General features: G+C 32.8%; 1 protein-coding gene across 3 annotated transcripts in view; it reads left to right on the forward strand.

Moving 5' to 3' along the window:
• LOC113511971 (bifunctional heparan sulfate N-deacetylase/N-sulfotransferase) overlaps window positions 1–22,226 on the forward strand; it is a 137,888-nt gene that overhangs the window by 107,135 nt on the left and 8,527 nt on the right. For all 3 annotated transcript variants that reach the window (XM_026895716.3, XM_026895717.3, XM_052894577.1), the window contains 7 exons: window positions 659–865; window positions 2,917–3,094; window positions 5,377–5,622; window positions 8,124–8,286; window positions 11,864–12,046; window positions 15,419–15,639; window positions 18,657–18,812. In XM_026895716.3, the coding sequence (XP_026751517.2) occupies window positions 659–865; window positions 2,917–3,094; window positions 5,377–5,622; window positions 8,124–8,286; window positions 11,864–12,046; window positions 15,419–15,639; window positions 18,657–18,812 (1,354 nt within the window). The remainder of the gene's footprint in view (window positions 1–658; window positions 866–2,916; window positions 3,095–5,376; window positions 5,623–8,123; window positions 8,287–11,863; window positions 12,047–15,418; window positions 15,640–18,656; window positions 18,813–22,226) is intronic.

Genomic DNA, 22,226 nt, shown 5'->3' on the forward strand with positions numbered 1-22,226 from the left:
TTATACAGACGGTACGGACTGCAGTTGGATCACAAAGGATTCTTCCTCAGAAGTGATATCAAACTTTGCATTTCAATTAATTAAGCTCTATTTATTTAATTAAAACAAAAATAAATAATCAAATTATTTTACATTTGTTGTTATATATATTTTATATTATACTAATAAATAATAACATCACTTACGAGTGCCCCTACTGGGGCAGTCAGAGGCTTTTGTCGACTGTTAACATAACACCCAGCATAGCTACATTTCGCAGAACATATTAAAATCCAACGTGGCAAAAGGCAAACGGTAGCTGTCACTCCAATTAATTTGGTTTGTTTACGGTGTTTTCCGTCACCGAAGAATAATTCAGAAGTTTAAAGGAACACAATATCGTTCAATATATATACCATATCACCCTTCAAACCGAAACACAGCCATGCAAACACAACTGCTTCACGGTTGAAACACGAATGGGACAGAGGTACCCAAGCAATCGAATTTTGTACAAAGTCTCCCTCTGGATCTACACAGTATTACTATATTACATTGAGATACTATACTATATTATTTTAGACTGTCCATGGAAAATAATTTTTATCCTATTTTTATTTTACTTTCGTCCTAAGGTTTCAAAATGTTCATTATTTATTTATACTTATTGAACACACAGAAGAGCGCGTGCCACTAGCAACCGTGATCCAAGACCACGGTCGGCTGGATGGTGTACAGCGGGTACTGTTCGGCTCCGGGCTTCAATTCTGGTTGCACCGGCTGCTGTTCCTCGACGCCTTGAGCTACCTCAGCCACGGCCAGCTCAGCCTCAGTCTCGACAGGTGGATCCTCGTGGATATTGATGATATCTTTGTAGGCGAAAGAGGTATGTATTTTAGTACTTTGTTGCAGTTATGTTACTGGTAAATCAAAAATGATTTTATCTAGTTAAACTGAAAAATCACTTTTTTATACAACTGGAAGTTGAAAACAAAATAACAGCTCAGCTAATGAAAAGCGAGCAGCAGCGCCTAATGGCCTAAATAACAGCACGTTAAACGCATTCTGCGTTTAATGGCACTCGTCAATGGCACCCTTCTTCCGTTTCCACTCCTGAGGACTTAAGTATTGCGATTACACTAGTTACCATGCTTTAAATCAGAATTAATGATAAGGCGGTTGTATCTATTCAGGCGAGTCACTCAGAGCTCTGTCAGTATCTCGATTCCCATAATAGCACTCGCAAAGATATCGCAGCGACTCAGCCGTTGAAGCCGTTCGTATTCTCATCAATTTTCAATTCCAACCATATTTAAACGGTTTGTTTTTACGAGAATCAAGCCTGTATCACTACGTACCAGGTGGCCGACAAAATACAAAGCGAAATTAATTCTACGTGACTGTGATATTGAATTTATTTATTCACTAAATGCACATGATAATTTTACTACAAAAGTATAATTTGAATTATATGTGCCTCCACTGACGACTAAGCTACGTGCTCTACGTGTGAGTCTGCAGTGCCTAAGTAATAGTTATATACATTTTATGTATATTTATTTTTCTCGTACTTATCGTTAGTTTTACACATCTTACTTAACTGACTAGAAGTGTAGAAAAGCCAGGTCCTTAGCGTTTGTTGTTTCTTATATTACATCCGACATTATCAAAATGATAAAACTTTAAAATTTTGTTTCAAATTGTCTTCATCAAATAACTTAAAGTTGGTAATACAATCTAGACGCAATTTTAATTCTTATGACTTTTGGTCAGATTTTGTAATAATATCATATCTAAAATAACATTATAATAACATCATAATGTTTTGCGTTATTGTTATTCACAAAGTTTGACAGGCGACGCGGGACTTGGGGGTTTGTGAGGAGGGATTCTTAAGTTTGTTTCATACCAAATTTTATTGGTTAATAACGTTTAAAGAATGGACCATAATGAGATGCCACTCGCAGCGTTACAGGAATAAGGGGAGGTAACACTGTTGCAATGAAACGGCCCTTGCCTCTACCCACTTAATTCTTTTCCACTGTACCGCTTGGAACATTCATCACGCCCCCTCGGATGTCTATAATTCTTACGCATTCTTATGTTGTTTAACCACATAATAAATAGTTTTTTTTTTCTGTTTACGTTTACTATTTGTCCAGAGAACACAATTTACTATATATATAGTACAGTAGTAAATTTATGTGTTGTTTATGGCAAGTTGAATGATTAATGATAGTTTACAATAATTACTATTTAATTATTAATAAGTACTTACTTCACAACAAGAATCAATATCAGAAGTGTCTAATTCTTGTATAACGTATTATTAAATCGATTTTTACGCGGTTGTTGTGGTAGTGGCATTAACATAATTAAACCTATTTTAATCTATTAGTGTGTTCTCACTTCAATTTCATAATTTGATAGAACCACTTAAATATTACCTAATATATATATATATATATATATATATATATATATATATATATATATATATATATATATATATATATATATATATATATATATATATATATATATATATATATATATATATATATATATAACCATCCTAAACTGTCATCTATTTTCCAATCTGTTAAGAGACTACCATCCACTATGTCACTACTCGAAAATCCTTTTTCGCTATCGATTGTCCGTTCTTGAAACTGTGTGGCCAACCTTAGTTGGCCACACATTCTCACACACACATCCTCATTTCAGATTCTTTCGTGCAGTGAAACTTCGAGTCTAATGCTCTAAGCAGCTACGTTGAGTGACTAGTTTATACAGCTAATAGGTATCGTGAGCAGTGTATTAAAAATATCTCTAAAAAATGAGATGAATATTATATTGAATAGCTCAAATAGGTTACGCAAAGTATAAAATTAACTAAAAATTGTATAAATTCACCATCAAACTTGTATTAATCAGGTACACGTCTTCACGAAGAGGATGTAGCAGCATTGTTGGCATCGCAAGCAGCGCTGCAGAGGCTGGTGCCAGGATTTCGCTTCAACTTGGGATTCAGTGCTAAATATTTCCACCATGGTACCGCGCTTGAAAACCGTGGAGACGACGCGTTGCTGAAGAACAGAGAACATTTTACATGGTATGTTGAATTTTAAGAGATTACAACAACAATAAAAGAGTAATAGTACAAGCTCTGGTTGGCTTGGTTTAGAACTAGATGGCGCTGTGTGACATGTTCTGTGGTGCTTATTTTTTATTATTTAAATCAATATATTTTGAATCTGAAAATTTTATATCTACTCATACAGGTAACATAAAGATGTAAATATAAGAACAGCTGGTTGTAATAGGATTTACAGGAATATGTTTTTATATTAGGGATAAAACAAAAACTTTATATATATTTGTAGCAGACGTATCAAAAAGGATTGAATGAACGCAACTAATTTATTCCAAAAATAACCTGCCCGAAAACAAAACAACAGTTAATTATAACAATTATCTATATGATCTACAAACTACAGAAAGCTATCATCTGTCACCATTTATTTTTAGCTTTAAATATCAAAATATTCTGTAAAATATTTTGTATTTGTAAATTATGTCATTTATGTATTTAATTATACTATTAAATTATAACAAATTAACTATGATAACTCATAACAAGTTATTAATAATTTTATTTGTAATCTGAAATAGTAGGTTTTGTTTATAATATTATGACTAAGTAATTATTTTAACATTTGCGTTTCAAGTTCAAAGATTCCAAATGTCTTCATAATGATTGCAGTCTGACAAGTCTTTCTAAATAATTACATAACTATTCTAATATTTAATAATAAATATTGCTAAATAATTCTATGTTTAAATTCACGAATATATCTTTTACTTAATTCAATTTTATGTGTAATTACCAACATTTTGTAAATAAATCAATATTCATTCCATTTATTTTTGGTGTGACATGAAACACTAATAAATAAATAGGTAAGAAATCACACCTGCGAGCTAACTAAAAAAAATGAGGTTTAGATATATTTCAATCGTAAATAACTGAAATTTACCCAAATCACGAGTCCGCCTGAATGGAAAATGTAGGAACTATTTATCCACAAAAAACGTACTACGAATGCTTTCATAATAACGACTCAACTCTGACCTTTGTCCTTGTCCATTTTTTATTAACTTCACCTACCGAACGAAATAATGCAAAAAACATGACGACACGTCCCAACGCGCCACTGAACTTTGGTTATTTATTTTTGAACTTGTCCAACGTTAACAACCCCTCTTGTTAGTTTGCTAAACTATGTCCTACTGTTACACGAATGACCTTTTAGTACTGGGATTTTGGCACATGCATTAGTTTGTATCAAGTTATCAGTATGTTGTTTGACGAAAACAAAGTATTAAGTACCTACCTATATTTTAGGATACCACAAACTAAGTACAGGTAAGTTAGATCAGAAACAGGATTTTGTAGACACAATTGCTTTGTATTATAACGTTACAAGGGTCTCTGAACATTATCTATTACAAAGCTTTGTTGGGATAATTTCCCTTTAAGTACCTATTTATAGGTTACCTACACTTATTATAATAATATTATATTTTAATATTTGTCAGCACTAAATTGCTTTTTACATTTCTCCCGCAGGCCTTCAATTAAAAATGTATTAAAGATTATAATTATAACATTTCATTTCAATAATAAAAACAGTTGTGTTGATTAAATTTTCGTGAGCGCATTGGAAAACTGTAAATTTTATTTAAAATATATTACTGAAGCATAAATAAATAATGCCCACAACTGAAACTTTATTTGGGATAGTCACCATATTGACAATACTAGACTAATATAATGTCTATATTCGACACAACATTCTTGCCATTATGGTGAACGCAGCGCTTAACATGATTATATTGCGCTGATATATTATATATCTCTGTTTAAATATAAAATATTAAAGCTAAAAGCGGAATCCATCTACCGCCCACGTTGTAAACAATTTAATGCCACTAGTGCTGTCTCATTCTGTCTCATGCATACAGTAGCGCACCTTATCTATGTCCCCACAAGTAAAAATAGATCATCATATTTAATGTCATATTTAAATAAAAGTAAATCGCTAAATTTAACCATTTGGAGCAAATCAGTTTTTTTTTTTAAGAATATTCATTGAAGTCCGAGGAAGAGTTTTAAAATTGGTAAATCCGACCACAATAAACCCCCTTTTCTTTTTCTATACAAATTATTTGAACTTCGTGGATGCTAGTACGGGGCAAAACAATGTTTACCGGGTCAGCTGATTTAATTTTAAAGCACTGCTATAATGCACAAAGTATTAATTTTTTTTATTTTTAAATCAAAATCTGATATCGTCTTTTATGTTTTAAATAATAATATTTATCTTCTACCAGGTTTTGCCACATGTGGAATCACCAACAACCGCATCTATACAACAATGTATCCCAATTGGAAGCAGAGATGATGTTAAACAAACAATTCGCAATCGAGCACGGCATCCCTACTAACTCTTGTTACTCGGTTTCACCTCATCATTCTGGAGTTTATCCAGTACATGAACCACTGTATGAAGCCTGGAGAAAAGTATGGGATGTTAAGGTGACAAGCACAGAAGAATATCCCCACTTAAGGCCCGCAAGGTTAGTCACAAATATTTTACTATTCTAAATTTCTTTAACAAATGAACAATAGCTGAATAATCTAAATATACACATACTTGACAAAAGCTGTCTTTTTAAAATGACATACACCCAAAATTGTATAAATTTTGTAATTGATGTTGACTTATCATTAATCAATTAATGCACTACCAATATTATACTCTCAGACTTTCGTACCTTCACAAAAGGTTAACATTTGAAAACTCAATATAATTATTTTTTGGAACGAAACTACTGTCCATCTAGACGTTATAATTCTAATCTAAGCTTCATCATAGCTCTTGCAAGAAATATAAATATAAAAAAATATAAAGTCATCGTAAAAGTATACCCTGATGATTTATTCCAAAAAATTATTGATATATTTCTTTGGTATTATTATGTATGTATAGTAAATAGCATATTATTATTTGCTTGACATATCATACAAATATAAAATATAGCCATATACAGCGTAAAAAGAAAGGCACATAACAAATCGAAATTCAGCTATAATGTCCATGAAAGAGTAATAAGTTTAAGACTTTTCTTATCTTTAATAAAGAATAATAAAAAAAAAATACTATAACTAAAACATGCGAGGAAGTTAGTTTGCCCAAATTATGCTCATTGTGACCACTAAAAAGTGCCAATTAAGTACTAAAACAGAAACTCAATATCGACCAATAATACACATAACAGTATCATAGTACTAATGATCGCAATAAGTGTCCTTGTTGGCAACACTGTTTGCGGCAGCAGCGTTGCGGCCAAAACTCCTATTGACCGCGAATGTTGCGTTGTGGCGCTACGTCCGACCGCGCCTCTCGATACCGAGCCGATAATGAAATTCCAATAATTGTACGTACAGTATGCACATGCAGATATCGCTTTAAATGGAATTCAGCTATTTGTTCCAATGTTTAGTCGCTTACACTACAACGAACTATTCTCATTTACTGTGTTCCGAACTTGTATTGTGAGAATTTGTTTGTTCAGTTTTTGAACGAAAACGTATGTATATCGATTAGTAAGTAAATAATCGCGTTTCCTGTAGATAATGGTTTGTTTAGATATACGCATAGATGTTTAGTTATTTTTTTTTGTTAAATATTTAAAAGTCACATACGTCAATTACATAGATCTTTATATTACTGGAAGTAGAAGCTCTGAATTGAATGCATAAATAGCAAATTATGAAACTGAACATACTAAGAGAGAATTTAAAATTAAAACCAACAAGGAGCGAGGCAGGAAAATAATTGGATGTTTTGATGATGATTTATCTTATTATATAAAACTAGCTATTTCCCGCGACTTTGTCCGTATGAATAAATATGTAAAGTATCCTATATATTAAGTTAGATATAACCTACCCACATACCATATTTCATTCAAATCCATTTAGCGTAACAAACATCCAAATATCTTTACGAACTTTCACCTTTATAATATGTGAAGTATTACGTTTATCCCCGCGGCAACTTAAATCTTAATATCTGTGTTTTACATCGTCTCAAATGTGACTCATATTTCAAGGTTAACAGAGTATGAATATCGTCATGTATACCTCTTCCGCTCGTGATTATCAGTATGCATTCAAGACCTATGTTTTAATTTTATGTCGTCTGAACATATATAGGCATGATATGGGCGAAACAGTATACTCTGTTATGTCCATGGTACTGCTCATGTCTATCGATCCATCTGGGCCGATGCATTCTAAGTTGTAAAAAAAAAAAAAAAAAAAAATATAAATGTTTTAATTTTATGTCGTCTGAACATATATAGGTATGATACGGAAATCCAACTCGATACTCGATGCATAGTAAAAATATAAAAGACTGAGAACTAATCTTTACCCGCGACTTCGTTAGGGTGACTGGAGTGCATTAATTGATAGAGATAAAAGATAACCCACGCCCTTCTCTATCCCAAAATTCTGAAAATAAAAAATTCTAAACTTAAAATCTGTCTTCAGTTATTACGAAAGCAGTTATTTCATTTGATAACTATGACTCATATGCATTTTTTTATACAACTTAGAATGGCAAATAAGCCGACGGCCCACCTGATGGAAAGTGGTAACCGTCGCCTATAGACATGAGCAATACCATGGACATAACAGAGTATACTGTTTCGCCCATGATACTCTCCATGCGTTGCAATTCCTGAGGACTCGGGTGTTATTCCTCTGTACCCTGTAAATTCACGCTGTAATAAGTATAGACAAACACTTCATAGTTTTTTTTATGGATGATAATGAAATGATAACACCGCCTGCGCTAACGAAATATGATGATGAAACCACCACTGAGGGATGATTGGTGAAAATGAAAAAATAACCACGTGAGGGGTACCTGACATGTATATTGCTAACAAGTGAACTGGTAGCCCGCATTACTAACAGTTATTTCCTTTACACCCCATAGTTATATCATAAGTTATATATAAATAAATAAAGGTATCCGTAATTCTAATACTAAAATTGTTCCCATCAGATTGCGTCGCGGGTTCCGTCATAGAGGTGTAATGGTACTGCCACGTCAGACATGCGGCCTGTTCACACACACCTTACTGCTGGAGCGGTACCCCGGCGGCAGGCAACGGCTCGACCGTTCCATACAAGGCGGCGAACTATTTCAGACGGTCATCAATAATCCAGTGAGTAACCTTTGAGTTTTAATAGATACGTAAATATGTTGGGATTTGTATACAAATTGAACGTAATTCACGTACGATATTACGTAAATGTAATATTAATTTACATATCTATATATGGCAGTATATAATATATATACGTTACGCATATTTTTAGACTTTAATTTTGACCTTTTGTAAAAGTATCCTCCATATCGATTCATAATCAGTAATTTATAATAAGCTAAGAAGTAGATTAATATATAGGGTACCTTCTTTTTCCATGCTAGACTTACTGTTGACTATTTTTAGATAAATATATATATATATAAGGATAGCAATCAATGGAAACAGTCACGTACAACAGTGCATTAACAATACTATCCACTCTACCTCTCTGTCGCCAAACTGTTATGCTTACATGACTGCGTTTCGGTTTGAAGGGTGAAATATGAAATGACGGGTTCTGGAGGTTCAACGCTTTTGTCACATGACGTCACTATGTATTTCGTGTAGCCCATTGTTCTGTTCGTACATCTATATGTGTGGGCCGGCAACTTGCTTTTTCCAAATTGTATAAAAATACTAGCAAATAGTATTCACGGAGGCGGCGTATTATGATCTGAGCGCGAGTTTTTACACTAATGAAAATTAAAAAATATATATTTTATCTGTAGTGAAGTATACTGTGACCTAAATGTTCAATTCGTTGAAATTTTCCATTACCGTGACATGGTACAAAAATGTTTACTTATAATTATAATGCGTAGGTTTAAAAATGTAAATATAAACAATTTCTATTATAATTTTGTTCAATCAATTTTGTTTATGAATTACAGTCTTAGATGTAGATCTATAAATACTTTGAGTCGTTAACACTCACCAGTTACATAATTATATTAGTTGTTTTTCTTATTCCGTTAATAGTATTCGTAACTACTTAATAATCGCCATATGAATAATTTACATTGTAATTTATGAGCCAGCTATTCGGCGGTCGATTACACTCAATTTCACCCACACTTCACACGGTTCGATGGCTACATGCATAAACCATGAATTTATTAAAGAAATTCCAATATTAGTTTTTTTTTATACAACTTAGAATGGCAAACAAGCTGACGGCCCACCTGATGGAAAGTAGTAACCGTCGCCTATAGACATGAGCAGTACCATGGACATAACAGAGTATACTGTTTCACCCATGGTACCCCCATGCGTTGCCATTCCTGAGGACTCAGGTGTTATTCCTCTGTACCCTGTAAATTCACGCCATATCCCTTCAAACCGAAACACAGCCATGCAAACACAACTGCTTCACGGTAGAAACACGAATGGGACAGAGGTACCCAAGCAATCGACTCTTGTACAGTCCCCCTCTTTCTTGTTATTTTATAACTAGGGATCAGTACACCTCTTAAATCTAATATCAATATCAATCCAATCTAATGTAAATGATAATTTTTCACTGTACTCATGAAATAACAATTAGGAATTAAATTAAAACTGGGATCGATTTGCAATAGTTTGCAATGGCAAGTTGCACTCATATGCATCTATCAGAACAATATGGAACCATTACGTCGCTAGTATTGCAATACGAGAGTGTGAAAAGTTTTCAATTCCAATATCAATCTATTGGAATTTATTTCAAGGGTAATCACATAGGTCCAGCTTCATACGGGATAAAATTTTCAAAAATAATATATGACCTATATTACTCGCTAGTAATTTAACTTTCTATAAGTGACAGAATTTTTAAAATCAGTTGAATAATTTTAGTTTATCAATTGCAAACAAATAAAAAAATAATTAGTAGTATATATATATATATATTAGGAGTACAAATAAGTTTCCGCCGTTTTATTGTGGATGGCGCGGCACGGAGTTTCGGTTAGCTTTCGCAGATGATAACCGGCTTAAAAAATAGTTTCGACATTCAAGACCAACATAACCTATATATATATATATATATATATATATATATATATATATATATATATATATATATATATATATATATATATATATATAGGGTGCTTTGAGTGAGAGAACGTGTCGATATATCAAAAGTTTAAAAACGGTGATTTCGACGTATATGGAAGGCCAAAAATTTACGAGGATGCAGAATTGGAGGAATTATAACATTAGAATATATCAGCAAGCAGTCTCACATCGTTTATATATATATATATATAAAGCCGAGAGATATATATATATACATTATGACAATCCAAAAAGAAAAAATCATGGGGATTATGGCCACGGCCATATATATATGATATATATATATATCACGGAAAAAAACTTATATATATATATATATATATATATATAGCCCTCTATCGAACACAATTGATGAGATTGAGCCGAGCTCTGAAAGAAAAACGCCCTCAATACTATTCTAGACACGAAAAAATTATGCATGACAATGCTCGTCCACATGTTGCGGCTCCCGTAAAAAATACTTGGAAACACTTGATTGGGAAGTGTTACCCCACCCGCCGTATTCACCAGACATTGCACCGTCCGATTATCACCTGTTTCGGTCCATGGCACATGCTTGACGACGCAGCGGTTTACATCTTATGAGGATACCAAAAATTGGGTTGATTCGTGGATAGCCTCAAAAGACAAGGAGTTCTTCAGACGTGGAATTCGAATGCTGCCTGAGAGATGGGAAAAAGTGGTTGCAAGTGATGGGCAATATTTTATATAAATCTATATTACCGTTCTTCTATAATAAATATTTAATTTGTGTTAAAAAACGGCGGAAACTTATTTGTACTCCTAATATATATATATATAAACACAATACCTACCTTCAGCGTTAAGTCAGAAAATCGAAACATTATTCATACACGCGTCATAACCACAACCGAAACCGTAACCGCAAGGACTTCATTTTAACATGTATTTTGTACGAGCAGAGAAAATTGCAGTGATGTATCAATATTCACCTATTGCTTCATCCACTTTTATAACCCGTCTCCTGCATACACGAGAGTTCCGAAGTTTTTCTTGATTCATATCAGATATGTTCGTTCAGCACTTCGTATTTGACTTTTATAATATATATTATATAGATGTAATTAATATAAATTATATTGAGGAAAATATAAATCATGAACACCTTTTAAGTGAGTTTTCTATAGGGAAATCTTAACTTCTTTTTTTAAATATGCATTGAAAGCGACAATAATGTTCAGCCTTATATTACTTTCTACAGCGCATCCAGCTGTCAAATTAGTGCCTACAAGAGAGTTTAATATTGCGTTAATTACAAATTCAGTTTTAATAGTAAGAATGCTAAATAATTTCGATTTTATTTAGTAAATGATGATTATAGTCTGTTTCAGTAGAGCTCAATGAAAACCAATTTGGTAAAAATTATCACAGGATAATTTTTTCACACTCGCTAAAGTAACAAATCATAAGATACAGTGAATTAATCGATTTTTTATTTGTACTGCTATTGGAAATCGGTAGACTGTCTTAAAATCGGATCATTTATTCGCCTGTTTATATTTTCATTAAACAATATTGAAACAAACTATCCAAGGAAAGAAACCATAATATTAAAAAGACTCTCCTTCACCAGATCAACGTGTTCATGACCCATATGTCGAATTATGGCAACGATCGACTGGCGCTATACACTTTCGAGTCGGTGGTCAAGTTCCTGCGGTGTTGGACGAATGTTCGACTAGCCTCTGCCCCACCTCTAGCGCTCGCCGACAAGTACTTCCAGTTGAGGCCCGACGAACTTAATCCATTGTGGGGGGTAAGTGACTACGTGGCTTTGAAATTCGCTTCGACATTGGTGCTTACGTCATGAATTTCCGACGTTGGTGCGGTGACCTCCGTGTTTGCTTCTCGTAAATTAGAGTATCGATTTTCGATCGAGTTCAAGAAATTTTATAATATACTAGCGGCCCAGTACGTGCTTCGCTACGTATAAAGTGAAATAATAATAAAAAAAATTAAATGACCGTATGAATGACATAACATGCTTGTACTGTCAACACTGAAAAAAGTTTCAATTTGACAGCACAATCCCCATCTTAAAAAAGGTTTGAATTTGTCACAAAAATCTCAATTAACAAAATGATCCGCCATTTATTGAGTTCATTTGTTTAAAAAAAATGTGACAAATGAAGAACTGCTCGACCGATTTTGTGCAAACTTCACATAAACCATCTACTAAATAGTCCGAACAAAGCCTAAACATTTGGTTTGGATAGGTGAGCCCGTTCTTGAGTTATAAAATGACAACGAAAAGTGGCATTAATTTTTATATATATAGATTACTAGAATTATGAAAAGTGAAGTCGGCTTTTTTTTTGTAATCTTTCTTTTTTTTTTATTCGCAATCTTTAGTTATTTAAACTTGTTATTCTTCATAGAACAAGATATTTTGTATATGCTTTTACTCATGGCTTCGTCCGTGTGATCGGGATATGTTCATTGACCATGATAGATAACCTGTGTTCTACTTTATCCCAAATAGCATCAAGATAAAACACATCAGTTTTTAAGTTAGACTTTCAGAAACACAATTACGATAACCGAATGCAATTTGGTTCGGTAGTTTTTACGTGATGCCCGAACAAACGTACAGACAGACAGAGGATATTTATAAAAAAATATTGCTTTGACTTCTATTGGCATTATTAAGATCCTTCATATTATTTTTTTCTTAAATACGAGTACTATTCTATGTACAGATATCATTTAGTTACAATTGTATCATATTTAGTAAGATTAGAGACCTATAAAGGCCTAATGGCGGACTCTTAACTCTGTCATAATTGGGCAAGTGAAAAGGTAAACCTCAAAAACAAAAATACCTCCATATTGTTTTGTCACGATTGTATTCTTTTTGTCCAACAAAACCTTAATTTATGTTTTATACATATATATTTGTTCGTTAAAACATTAAAGACCACAAGAGAAACATAACAGATGAAAAAGGAAACTCTCTTAATAATTACCGTTGGATAAATTATGCATCTTGAAAATACAATGGAAAGAATCCCTGAATATTACAACGCACTCGCTGAATACATTTGCTCGCAGGAAATTATTATCTAGTTAATTATTTACGCGTTCTTGCTATAATTAAGTCGTCATAAAAAGGAAATACTGGATGCGGAATCCGCCTAGAAAAGATAAACTATTTTATGTTTCAAGTTATTACATACGGTTCTTTATGGCCTATTATGCGGTAATAAAATCGTAAGGGCCGAAGTCTATATAGAAAAATTGAGGTTTTTTCGCGATAAGATAGGGGAAAAGTACATTTTCAGAATTTATTTGTCTGTCTATTTGTTATAATCCTATACCATATCAGCCGTTAACTATCCACTGCTGAACATAGACCTTCCTCTATTTGGGGGGTTTGCCAGTAGTTGCTATGCTTTGCGGGCGGATTGGCAACCGCAGTTATGCATTAGAGATGTTTTAAGAGGGACACTGCTGCCTATTCCTTTAATTAAATTATTAAATCCAATTATTAAAACCATTCGTTTTTAACAAACTTTTAAAATGGAGTTGTTAGACGCCCACTTACAATTGATAGATATATGGGTAATTTATCATAAAAATACAAAATTAATTAAAATAAAATTTACACAAAAGAGAAGTCAAGCTAGCTTAGTTGTTTTGTGTAAATTTGTGTATATTATAGAGGTCTTTGTTAATTGAATGGTTACATTTATGAAAAAAATATGTAAATAGAGTATCAAATTATATCAAGATATAATAAAAAGTAATTTGTTATAGTCTGTCTACGATTGAATTATAAGATTTATTGACAAATATACACGTAAGTAAATCCGTTTATTATTTATTCAATAAAATATATTGTGTACTTACGAAACATTTACCAATTAAATTATTATTATTATTAAATTTCAATTACCACGCAAACGAAATCGCAGGCACAACTAGTGGAAAATATTGCGGTCCAATTTATCGTGATAATAAATAAAAGACTTGTGAGTTATTAAACGAAATATTGCTATAAACTGAATTTAGTGTCGAAACATTGTTATATTTTTAGTGAATATTGAATAGCCATCTACCACAGCGCTATTAAAAGTTAACGACTTGAACATTATCAAATAGTTATTGTCGAGGGTAAATCGCTCATTAATCGTTTCATAAATATTTATGTTTCTATCATGATATCACGTCGTTGTCACAAATATACGGGTAGATTTTAAACAGAAAGAACAAATGATTAAATATATATATATATATTTAAATAAAAAAAGTAGATTAAATTATAGCTACAAATGTTTCGAAATATCAATGTATTGCAACGTGGAAAGTCGTGCATGTGCACGAATAGATACGTAAAATTTATAACGCATCCACCGGTATGCGCCGGTGGCCTCATATTTTGAGCCGCACAATACGGATGGCATGAGTTTTAATATTTTATTGCCCGCTATGGATATCCCATATCTGAAATATGAACCAGAAATAGGGAATGAAGTTTATTTATAAGTTTAACGTAAATGCAATCGTTGTCAAAATGAAAATCGTATTGTATAATATTTTAGTATTTTTTGCACTTTAGATTTTTCACTTGAAAGAGATAACAAACAAACTTGAAAGAGATAAATATTGTAAGTTTAGAATTATAGCGGAGTATATTGTATTGCTAAAAATTTCGTAAGAACACATTATATTACACATAATATCAGGCTCGCGCTCGCGTAACAGCCGCTCATGAATAAGGATCACGAATTGATCCCGAAACCAGTCAAGATTTCTAGATTTAATAACACGTAAGTTAATGCAGTAGTAATTACATTAAAGTATATTGTATGCTTACGGCTCTATTCCTAGGTGGGATAGTCAGGGACTCAGGACATTTTGAATTTTTTTTAATAGTTAAAAGTGAAACTGTAACAACAAAACAATTACAATTGAGAATACTTAACACTGTACAATTCTAGATGATGATAAAGTCAGCTCAGTTGATCCTTCGTGACGAGTATACAAGGAATTAATTGCGATGGTTTTTGGAGGAGACAGGGGTATATTGCTATCAGTGTGTTCACTATTAGCCCCTGTTACTAATAAATAAACAAAAAAATTAATAATTATTTATATAAATATTAATATTAACATATTTACCCTCTAGAATCCATGTGACGACATCCGTCACCGGCGCATATGGTCGAAGAGCAAGTGGTGCGGCACGTTGCCCAAGGTGCTGGTGATCGGTCCGCAGAAGACGGGCAGCACGGCCCTCTACACGTTCCTCGCTATGCACCCAGCGCTATCACCCAACCTGCCCAGCCCCACCACATACGAGGAATTGCAATTCTTCAACAACAACAACTATTTGAAAGGATTAGATTGGTAAGTGATTTATTTTTTAATACTGTTTGCCCATAAAATGTGTACTTTATGACAAATGTAAATAAGGGAATGGCTTATCTGCTAAATATTATTCTAATTCGTTCAAGCAACTTATCATAGTTACCTAAATAACATATATACAAACATCTTTACAAACTTTCACTTTTGTAACGTTAATAATTAATTTTGTAAATAATTTACAATTAAAACTTATTGCCTGCGCAGTAGTAAGCTTTGATTTATATTAGCAGGTTTATTTTTTAAAACTCTTTTTATTGATAGACACCTAATCATTAATTTTTATATACTTAATCATTCCTACGAAACTCGTTATATTGTATATAAGAAGTGCATATACCATATCAAAAACATTTAATTGAATAGTATAAAACCTTTTTTGTAAAACGACGGAATTACTTTGATGAAAAATCTATTTGAGTAGCATTGCCATTTCACTGTAGTCCCACCTAAATTCTGCCTGCACTGATTTATTCAGCCCCGTAAATTCGAAACGTTCATTTATATGTATGTTGACTGAAAGTATTAATTTCCTACGCCACAAAAATCAATGCCGTGCCATATTGTCGTATTTTATTAACCCGTTTACGGGTTACGTCGAGTTGGGAACTAAAAATAACTTTGTTGCGGTGCAATTTGTAAGGTTAAGTTTATACCTGCCGCGATTGGATTCGGCACCGATAGACAGTAGTAAAACATCGGCGCTATTCAAAGGTACAATCTGCCTCCAATCAGATGTCTTGTGCACGGTCCAATTTCACGGTTTTTGATCCCTTTGATACACAGTTCCTATATTCTATTTACGATGGCACGACAAGGGGAAATCACTTGATCCTGTATACATGGAAATATTGTTCGCACTTTTGAATAAATATTCATACATATGTATATATACTCAATTTCGTATTATTAAGAACATATTGATAACATGAAAATCAAACGATTGTGAAACGACCAATTTCGGACATAGTAATTGTCCTCAGTCACTATGTACTATTTGGGCGTGGGGTGTCTGCATCCCCTAAAATCTCCATGTCCTAAAACACGACTAAGGGAGGGCGAAAAATGGGCAGCAGTGTCCTTCTTAAAACAGTTCTCTAAAGCCTAACTGCGGTCGCCAATACGCCTGCCAAGGGTGGCAACTACTAGCAAAACCCACCAAGGATAGGCTTATATTCAATAGTGGGGAGTTAACAGGTGATATGATGTTGATAACTATGTACCAACTCGATCGTTCGATGGGTATAGTAACAGTCATATTTTTAAAATTCAATATTTTACTATAATATTGAATGTTATGATCTGTAAATATTATTTAGTAAATACTAGTAACACTAGAATGACTACAAACATTGTATGGTATATTAAGTCGCTTCAAACCTGAATAAATGAATGTACTTTTTAAAACCTACTATTATATGTAATAAGATGTTAAAGTACATAGATACAATCATTAGATAGCTAGATACTCTTTATTGTTTCCTCCTAAAGATTACAATAGTAAACTTATTATAAATATAAACAATTACAAGAAATAATCACATTGAGAAAACAATGGGCGACCTTATCGCTAAAAGCGATCTCTTCCAGGCAATCTTTGGATCCCTTTATTATATACCAATATATTATTAAGTACACTTAGTTTCAATGTATGAAACCCCATTGTATGCATAGTGAAAGTCGTTTATATAAATATACCTACATCATAGTCGCGTGGCGTGTTCCGCGGCCCAATCATAACTTATGCAATACGTATACGCACACCCCATGTCACACATCAATCAACCGGTACATTTTCGATTCGATTTTTTGCTACAGATGTTTTTTCAGAACATAGAATTGCGTCCGTTGTATATTGTGTCATGCTACTGTTAATCCTGGCTACTGGTACAGAAGATAATAAAAATGTTTTTTCGGACTGTCCATTATGTATTACTGAACTAGGTACAACACCTAGTTCGGAAATCTATGTCACCGGTTATTTCATTAAAGTTATTTTGTTTAATTCGATTACTATTATTATGTGTGTAATTGGCAACACTCGAAGATTGACCACTTTTTGACTGATTGTAAAATTTCCGATACCGGCGGGTATGCTTGAAACGAGCTATCACAGTGAATGACGCTAGAGATGTGTAAGCAATAATATAGACCTTTCTGCCTATCCCTTAAGTTTGACGCGAAAAATATAAAAAATAATTAAAACAACAAAATAATGTATGATGGAATTATTCTGCTTTATCTGGGCCACAAAAAAGTCAACGATGACATATGTGTATATAATATTACACGAATAGCTGTCTACAATCATTTTAATGTTTTAAAAAATCTAATACGGATTATATGGAGTTCGGAAAGCTATTTAGATGGATGCAATAGTAATATTATCAATCACTCCACATTGACGCCACATTAGTTTCAACATTGCACCCACGCAAAGCCGTGGCAGGTCGCTAATAAGAAGTAGAATCCGATTTACTTCTGAACTCTCTATCTGTTAAAACGATCTGTAATTTATTAGACTAAATAGTGAGCACCATACACATATGTATGTAATTTAAATTCAATTTTTTCTATTCTACATGAAATATAATAAAATTTCAGCCGACTTTGAAAAATAAGGAGGTTTTCAATACGGTTGTATGTTTTTTTTTAATGTTTGTTAGCTCATAACTCCGTCAGTTCTAAACCCATTTGGAAAATTCTTTTTTATTTAAAACGATATATTATACTTACAGATTGATCCCATAGAAATTTTATCAAAATTCGTTCAGTGGTTTAGTTTATATATCATAATAACTGGTTTTGTCACAGTTAAAGTCGGTTATTTGTGTGGGAAAATCTTTAATTATTAAAAATGACACAGTCAAGATTTAAATATCAGTAAATGCAAATACATAAAATCATTATAATTTTTTTCATCCCGTAACATGTTTCTTTAAATATTATATTTACATTTACATAAGCACATGATCTAATTACATAATTTGTTACGTCAGGTACTTGAATTTTTTTCCACCGAGTTTGGGAAACAACACACAAATGACATTCGAGAAATCAGCTACATACTTCGACGGTGAGCTGGTCCCACGGCGAGCGCACGCACTGCTGCCCAACGCTAAAGTCATTGTCATCCTGATATCGCCTTCTAAAAGGTAAATAAATTCAATTTTTTCCTACTATTTTACAATATTTTTTTTTAACATACACAACGTTGGTTCTGTAACAGTTTAACGAAGACTTAACAACCAATGGTCCTGGGTTCTATTCCCGCTAATACAAACATTTGTATTCATCAGTGTCTGTTTAGATTGATCTAAGTGTTTTTTGTATATAATATGTATAAAAAAATTTATGTAGTTACAAAAAACAATAAGGATAGCAGTCTTGTTTCCTGCTTACCGTTAGATGAAAATAAATATGCCCCACATTTAGTCGAGTTGATTATAATTTGAATTTAACGTGACAGAAGTGGAACCGACTACCATCTCTCTATAATATTTGGTACTTGTCAAAGAAAACGATAAATAATTACCATACACGTGTGTTATCTATAGATACGTATATGAAGAGTTGTTTAAATCCATATATCTCGTAAGATACTACGCCCAGCCAGCTTTTCATTGTTGATTTTCAAACAATAATGAGATACGCCTCGAATGTACTATATTGCGTACAGAAATTACAACTTTATACAGTTGTTGAACAAAGGAACGAGTCAACAAAGACATTTCACTCGTTTTATGTCAATAATTGAACAGTGAGGCGTTATACAGGTTCGCGCGTGTGGCAAAGAGCTTCTTAAAGCCCCCTGGCCACTGATGTGTAAATTTGTATATTCTAGTACATACATCTGTGTATACATAGGGACGTATCGACAAGTTGCTTGTCATTAAAGCGTATAACGCCCGAGTTTGCTCTGCAGGAAGTTGGATCTACGGTGCTACTGTAATATTTGTTCGTTGTAGTTTATTTTCATTTTATGTTGTATAATATGTGACTTGTTACTTAATGAAAGCTGAAATCCTATGGCAGTGTTCATGAAACTAAATATACCAGAGAGAGACTTTGTACAAAAGTCGTTTGCTTGGGCACCTCTGTCCCATTCGTGTTTCTACCGTAAAGCAGTTATGGCATATGGCAATGAATTTACAGGGTACAGAGGAATAACACCTAAGTTCTCAAGGATGGCAACGCATGGGGGGTATCATGAGTGAAACAGTATACTCTGTTATGCAGTATGCTCCTCATGTCTATAGACAACGATTCCCACATTTCATCAGGTGGACCGTCAACTTGTTCGCCATTCTAAGTAGCATAAAAAATCATTTTTCAGGTAGTATTAATCACACTAGATAGTAAGCATGGACCAATCCGATATTGGCTTCCTCCAGGCATTAATCGCAGAGAAGAGGTCATATATCATATCGGTCGGATATCTATTTCTAAATATGTTAAAAGTCTGTTATCTAATATTATTTTTTAACTCATTGACTGCCTTGTCAGTCACGGGTGACTAACACTGGAAAACTCCAATGGGGCTACGCGACGCGTAATTTTTTTTTTGTTGTCACTTTGTCAGTCACATGTGACTGGCACATAAAAATCCTCAAAATTGCCACAAAAATGCATCAAAGTAAATTAAATAATCATATCTCTACATAATTTTGGGTTTGCTGGAAGAAAACTCTATCAGAGTTAAGCTCGCCTTTGTACTTTTGATTACCTCTGTCTCATTCTTATAACTAGTGTGTACAATAAAGAATTAAATAAATTAAATAATTTATTAAATATAACTTAAAAACAAAGATTTTTTATGAAAAAACTTGTTGGCGGAGAATGTGTTAAATAACAGACTTTTACTATATTCGTATTCGTTATTGGACCAGTATATAGATAATATAACTAAAATATATAGATATTGCTGTATATTAACCATTCCTTATAGGTAGGGGTAATATCAAAATAATTTCTAAACTTTGCATACAAAGAATTTTGAGTACTACTTGTCTATATAATAAATAATTTAGAATTGAACTTATGACTTCATTTACTCGAAACGATATAATTATTTGCTCACTGTCACACAATATCTTCCAATGTTTTACATCCTTATTTTTTTTTTTTATACTTTCGTATAAATTACTTTGGTGATTAATTTAAGCTTCAATCGCGTACCTACTACCTATCGTTTTTGTTATAATAAAATACAAAGACCTTTTAGCTCAATAAATCACTATCCGAAATAAATTTCCGTTGAAGGGACTATTCCTGAAATAGTGTTAGGACAAGTGGCGGAAAATTACAACCCTATATAGGGTTTATTAAGTTGTGTAAAATTCCATTTAAGTGCTAAAATTTTTCTTTATCTATCTTTTATCACTTATATTTATGTTTTATAAAATTATTAGTTGTACTTTTCAGTATATAGTAAATATTTAATTAGAAATTGAGTCACCCATCGATATAAAAATGATAAGGTGAACCAAGTTAATGCAGTTTCTATCCCAATACTAAATTCACAGTCGATAAATGTCAAACAAAACTATTCTGGAGGAAAAAGTATTGTTACAAATGAGGTCTAACAGCCCCTTTACTAGAAATATGCTTTTTCAGGTCGACCTCCACGCGGTTTACCCTAGAAATCATTATGGTTAATTGTGGTTTTGATTCGTCCTCACCCATCATCTGTGGTGTGTGTGTGTGTGGTGCAAATGGAATGGTATCAGCAGGTTGATACCATTCTATTTTCACCCTTTAAAAAAATCATTTGTTGCAAGTATATATAATAAAGCGCATATATTGTGTAGTCTTTCATATACGAGAAATATCGTATTTAGTTGTTTCACATTCCTCAGTGATATTAAAAAGCTTAGAATTAATTTATCTAAACCCAATATCGAGTTCAAAAAACGTGTAACGCATCTTTTGCTTAATTTGACCATTAACTAAATTTAGGACGTAAAAGTTCGTAACATATTCGAAACACTAAGCATTTAATGAGATTTTAAATACTATTAAAAAAAAAACTTAAAAAAATACTTGCAGTTAAACACAGTGTAACGTTTTTAAGCTTTTAGTTTTTATTTGGCTCTATAGTACCTAGACATGGCCTCACAAATGAGCTTTATAGTTCCTAATTGCACCAGTAACGGCTTTTTAACAGTTGAATTATTTTAATGATTTAACGAATAAAATTAGATTATTGCAGAACATTTTTATCCTGACTTTTGTAGACTATTTATTCTCGCTATTTTTATTTCCTGGAAAAGTGACCAGTCAAAATCGTATCATAATTATCGGTGTAAAAATGCAATCCTTTTCATCCCCGGGATGTATTAAGTGGCGAGTACGAACGTGCACAATACAACAGAGCAATTGAAGGGAAATTCAAAATAAAACGCAAAACGTAGTCGCCTGACCACCCTGTGGTAGTGAAATGCTTATCTTCTTATTGGAAAAAACGAGTGCCCAGTAGTGGCATACTCGTATGTTGTGTTGATGATGATTTGTAGATTACGTGGCTGGATTTCTGATTGATTGATGATGAAAGTGAGTTTATTTGTTAC

The sequence above is a fragment of the Galleria mellonella genome, unplaced genomic scaffold (genome assembly GCF_026898425.1).
Source record: "Galleria mellonella isolate WM207_F2 unplaced genomic scaffold, CSIRO_AGI_GalMel_v1 utg213, whole genome shotgun sequence".
NCBI classification, from domain to species: Eukaryota; Metazoa; Arthropoda; class Insecta; order Lepidoptera; family Pyralidae; genus Galleria; species Galleria mellonella.